The 5883-nt window shown below is 33.5% G+C and overlaps 1 protein-coding gene across 1 annotated transcript; it reads left to right on the forward strand.

Moving 5' to 3' along the window:
- The first annotated feature begins 4481 nt into the window (after nt 1-4481).
- LOC124226032 (olfactory receptor 6C2-like) lies at nt 4482-5420 on the forward strand. Its single transcript, XM_046638822.1, has one exon. The coding sequence runs from the start codon at nt 4482-4484 to the stop codon at nt 5418-5420; it is 939 nt and encodes a 312-aa protein (XP_046494778.1).
- Nucleotides 5421-5883: the final 463 nt, after the last annotated feature.

Raw genomic sequence — 5883 nt, forward strand, 5'->3', positions numbered from 1 at the left:
GCAAAAGCAGAGAGCATTGAATTTTAACCACTCAGCCACGGGTTGGCCTCTGATTTAGAATTTTTTAATAAATTGCTCACATTTATTATTTAATATTTTTAGAAATTCCAAGTCTAGACCAATGTAATTTCTACTTGTTAGCTCAATGTGTTCTTTACTCCCCTTCTTATCCAAGAAGAAGTACCATTACAATTATTCAATCATCTCTCGCTTTGTATCATGACCTCCCACTCCCTCTTATTGTCCGTCATGCTGCCTTGACACCAACCCTTCTCCATGAAGTAATCAATTTCCACTGTCAAGAATATTTTTTTACTTGTGACCCTAATGGTTAATATTGGCAATCCAATACTAGGTAGCAAGTATCCTTTCCCTTTTCCTTTGGTTCCCAGCCAGGGTGATATAAATAAGATGATGTAAATATGGAGTGAAACTGAGACAGAGGTAGACAGGGAAGCTTATCTTCTTTCTCGATTTTTAGAAGTTCTTCAAAATTTCTGGAGTGATGATGGCTCCCTTTTTTTCTTTCCAAATACAGAAATTAAGATAATTTCTAAAAGCAAATTCAAAGATAAGATCAAAAATGTAATATACTGGTTGATTTTTATTAAACAGATTTAGAAGAACTGCCCAATCATTTTGGGGAAAACTCGATATCCTCATCCTGAAAATATGTGAATATCTTAGAAAAGGATAAAGAATCATTCTTATTCAAAAGCAATGAAAGAGTAGTAAAATTCTATTCATAAATAAAGCATAAATTACTGATAACTATTAGGAAAATTTTTGTATATCATTAGTAATCAACAAAATGTAAATTAAAGTGAATGGGGAAACAAAATGTTATTTGGATCATCATTTCAGCAAAGATTTAGTACACTGATAATATATCTCGACATTTGTGTTATTAATGCATCTTTCATTCTCCAAGGACACTGTCCCATTCCTCGGTGCATTAGTTAGCTTTTGTTTTGTTTAATTTTCTTATATAAATTATATTTTATATTCCTTAGTGATTTTGAAGTGAGGTCACCAAGGACACTTTTTTCTAACTTAGTTGATCTTACCTATTACAGCTGGCCATATAAAGTATCCTCAATCATATCAGTGGTGAAACTGTTAAGGGGACTACTCTGTGTTAAAATCGTTGGGTCAGATCAATAAGTTTTCAAGGAGCAAAGAGAATTTATGGTTTTCCTTTGCCTGTTTACTAGTCTTTCCCTCTATCTAACTATTAAGATTATGCAGAAATAGTTTCTTTTTAAATATGGACTGATGCTGTAATTCATGCTAAATGTTAAACATCGGGATACAAAAAATGATAGCCTGTGCATGCATTGCCATTCCTGCTTTTAAGAGAGGAAGCATGACTAGATTATATCATCTCACTACTGGTAAGTCTTGTTTAATTTCAAGGTCCACTAAGGATCTGTGTCTATAAAACAAAAAACTGAAGCCTGAGTGAGAGACTAAAAAGTAAGTATGTTCACGTTTCTCAAATCAATATTTTTTCTATTCTGAAATTTGAGAAAGTAATTAGCATATTTTCTGTCACTTTCCAAAAGTATATATGTACACACACATTTATATATAAACACACATTTATATGTTGTGTGTATTTAAAAAATTTACATATTCCATTAGGATATGAGAAATTAATTTCATTTCTAGAATGTCATATCTTTTTCAAGAATATTAATCATGGAAGCAAATGAGGAGGTCTCTAAGCCTGTTTTATTAGTTGGTTAAGTATGTGGGCAATAAAATAGTCAAATTTGATGGCATACAACGTAACATCTATGGATCCCATTGCTAACACACGTGCGTGTGAGTGCACACACAAAAGCACAATCTCAATTATATAAATACATCTCCCCAACTTAATGAAACTTGGTTTGACATTTCATCTAAAAAATCATCTTTTTTCAAATATAAATACTTTTTGATATCTAGGCATATTAAACAAGAATTAGTAAGTTACACTTGAAATATAACTAATTTGTCAGAATGTTTCTGAGACGTCTTTCTGAAGCAGGTAACTAGAAGGACAAAAAGGCTGTTTTACATTCTGGGATAATAGGATGAACAAGGACTTTTGCTAGAGGTTACAATAGAGAATGAAGAGAGGATGGCTGCAAGAAGGAAGGAAGGAAGACGGGCTCCAAGGAAAGCAATCCTGTGTTTGACAATTTGAGCTATTACAGATATTTCAGCGAAGATTTGCAGAACAGGATAGGGTAACAGCATTTACACAAAACTTTTGCCCATGAGCCTATATCAGAGTTTGTCCTGTTTGATAGTGTCTGGAAACTCTCAATGCTGCCTCTAGTTACGTAGGTTCCATCAGAGACTGTTTTGTCAAAGAAGGAACCCAGGAGCAAGCTTTGTTTGACACTAGCCATCTGATAACACACCATCCAAAGAAATGCGAATTCCAGTCTAACTGGCGCTAGTAGTTCCAGACTAAGTAGTTTGTCCTATGTGCTCAGTAAAATGGAAAATAGTATCCCACACAGTTAGAGGACTTTCCTCAAGAGTTTCAGAGAAGTATAACACATGGGAAATTATCATTAGATCATGCGTAGAACTTTTTTACCTTATATTTGTTTTTTATGATTGCTATTTTTTTCACATGGTCTATATTAGAAAGAATTTAAATGAATAGTCCAATGGATTTGTGACCAGTAGAGCTGATGAAATGCCTAGGCTGAGTGATTATATTCTACTGCTCAAAAATTTATTCCCTGAAGGTCAGGGGAGCATGATACAGACTCTCATATTCAAGGAAGTGTTTTCAACATTAGTGTAGTATCTTCTATATGAACCATAGGAGTACAGGACTTCTGTCAGGTAGGATTTTGAAATGTAAGTAGAGAATATATCCTGGTCTTTGTTCATAAATATCTATGTGTTTATTAATACACTGAGAAACTATTGTATTCCAGGAAATGTGATAAGATCTGAGTATACTATTGAGAACAAGACAGTCTCTGATTTCACAGATCGCGCGTGTGTCTCTGGGTAACAAACAATAAATAAGCAATACGATACAGCTCTGATAAAGGGATGGCTACTGGAACATATCGGAGATGTACTTAGCCTACTCTACAGGATTGAGATGGCATCTCAGAATTTATTCTAGATCCCGTGAGGAAAATGCATTAAAATGATCATGACAAAAGACAGGAAGTCCAGTAAGAGCATGAATGTTTCATATCCAATGTGAGATCAAAGTGATCTGAAGTAGTGTAGAAGTAGATAGAATGGAAAAGATGGACTTTTTTTTGGATGGTTGTGCAGTAGCTGTCTGTGAATTTAATTCCCTTTCCCTAAGTACTAAAAAGATCACATTTCATATGTTCACTGTCCATTAGCTTTGCTTTTTTGTGAAGAAATTTGTCTAATTGTTATTCGATTGAATTTTATTTTCTTATTGATTTGTAATAGAATTCTACAAATGCTGGTTCCAATCCTGACAGTTACTGCATCCATTTTCTCCCACTCCATGACATATCTTGTTTAAATCAATTTTATTAAAGTATAAGTCACATACTGTAAAATGCAATTATTTTCAGTGTAGCATTCAAACATGTTTTGACAAATGTATATATACTTCCTTATAACTACTACTGAAATCAAGATATATACATTTCTATTGCTTCAAAATATTTGATTGTGCTCTCTCCCAATTAATCTTTTACAAGAGCTTTGGGTTGTTTTTCCTAAAATTGTCTATCACGTAAATCTTATAGTATTTTCTGTTTAATATGTATGTACTTTCCCATGGCAGGCTAATTTGAGATTTATTCATATTATCACACACATGAAATCTTTATTCTTTTTGTTGCTATGAGGTTTCTCAGGTATCATTTATATTATGTCTATATACATTGGAAACTCCATCAGATAATGGTATAACATTTGCTTTCAATAATCAATTTTATGAAAAAAATTGTATAGAGTAAGTATTTTTGTCTGTTTTTAAATGTTTGATACAAATCTACAATCAAGGCATCTGAGCCCAGAGTTCTGTTTGTGGGATGATTTTAGTAAATATTTTAGTAACTATTTAGTTAATAGTTATAGAGCTATATAGGTTAATTATTTCACCTTGAATTAGCTTTTGTAGATTGTACTTTACAAAGAATTGGTTCATTTCATTTAAGTTGTCAAAGGTGCTTTGCAAAGCATTTCAAAATATTTCATTTTGAAGTTTTTAATGTCTGTATAATCTACAATGATGTCATGTTTCTCATTCCTGATAAATTAAATCTTTTCTCTTTTTTTCCAGATCAGTCTCACAATAGTTTTATCAATGCTGCTTGTCCTCTCTAAGAATCAGCTTTTGATTGCATTAATAGTCTCTTTTGCTTTTCTGTTTTCTATTTTATTGGTTTTTGTCTTATTATTGCCTTTCTTCTGTTTAGATACTTCCTCTTTGAATTTTTACATGTATATTGCCTAAAACGTCAAAGGTAGTAATGGGAAATCACACAGCAATAACAACATTCATCCTGTTGGGACTTACAGAGGACGCACGCCTGCAAGTTCTGATTTTTATCTTCTTGTTTCTCACCTATGTTCTGAGCATTACTGGAAATCTGACCATTATCATTCTTACACTCATGGATTCTCATCTTAGAACACCGATGTATTTTTTTCTTCAAAACTTCTCCATCTTAGAAATCTCATTCACAACAGTCTGTATTCCCAGATTTCTGTACAGTTTATCAACTGGGGACAACACCATTACTTACAATGCCTGTGCTAGTCAAATATTTTTTATTGGACTTTTTGGGGCCACAGAATTTTTTCTTCTGGCAGCCATGTCCTATGACCGCTATGTGGCCATCTGTAAACCCCTGCATTACATGACCATCATGAACAACAGAGTCTGTACCATCCTTGTCCTCTGCTGCTGGATCTCTGGGTTGATGATCATCATCACACCCCTTGGTATGGGCCTCCAGCTGGAGTTCTGTGACTCCAATACTATTGATCATTTTGGCTGTGATGCAGCTCCCCTATTTAAGATTTCATGCTCAGATACATGGTTCATAGAACAGACGGTTATAATCTGTGCAGTATTGACATTCATCTTTACCCTGGTAGGTGTCATTCTTTCGTACATGATTATCATCTGGACAATTCTAAAATTCCCTTCTACTTCACAAAGAAAAAGAGCTTTTTCCACTTGTTCTTCTCACATGATTGTTGTTTCCATCACCTATGGCAGCTGTATTTTCATCTACATGAAGCCTTCAGCCAAAGAAGAGGTGGACATCAATAAAGGGGTATCTGTGCTCACTACCTCTGTTGCTCCTTTGTTGAACCCCTTCATTTATACTTTGAGGAACAAGCAAGTGAAACAAGCTTTCAATAACACAATCAAAAAAATTGCATTTCTCTTACACAAATAAGAGTACACTGAATTTGAATAATCAAATGAAATTGATACGATTCATCCCTTAACATTTTCTCTGGTAGTCCTAACTAGTTCAGTCTGACGAACCTTCTCATAATGCTTCAAATCTTGATTTGTGAACCTATTTGAAACAAATCATTTCTATCTCTCTTTTATCTCAATCAGAATTGTTTCCAGCAATGAAACAACATGAGAATTTGTTTCCAGGAAAGAAACTCTTCCCTCATCTCTCACTAAGTTTTTCTGTTATTATCCAAAAAGAAATTACATAACATTAAAATATAGTGTTTATGATTCATAGGACATTTTTGGAACAATAGTTCTGCTGAACTCCTTTAATATACATATGTAAATATGCTGAAAGAAATTTGAAATATAGGGAAACATATTTCATTTTTGTTTTAAGGTATTAATAAGACAAACTTTAAAAGAAGAGCACTCAAAATGGACGCATCAAG

This window comes from Equus quagga, chromosome 1 (genome assembly GCF_021613505.1).
Source record: "Equus quagga isolate Etosha38 chromosome 1, UCLA_HA_Equagga_1.0, whole genome shotgun sequence".
Classification (NCBI taxonomy): Eukaryota; Metazoa; Chordata; class Mammalia; order Perissodactyla; family Equidae; genus Equus; species Equus quagga.

Bases quoted from the DNA above. Each gene is read 5' to 3' on its own strand.
- LOC124226032 (XM_046638822.1), top strand. From the start codon at position 4,482: ATGGGAAATCACACAGCAATAACAACATTCATCCTGTTGGGACTTACA.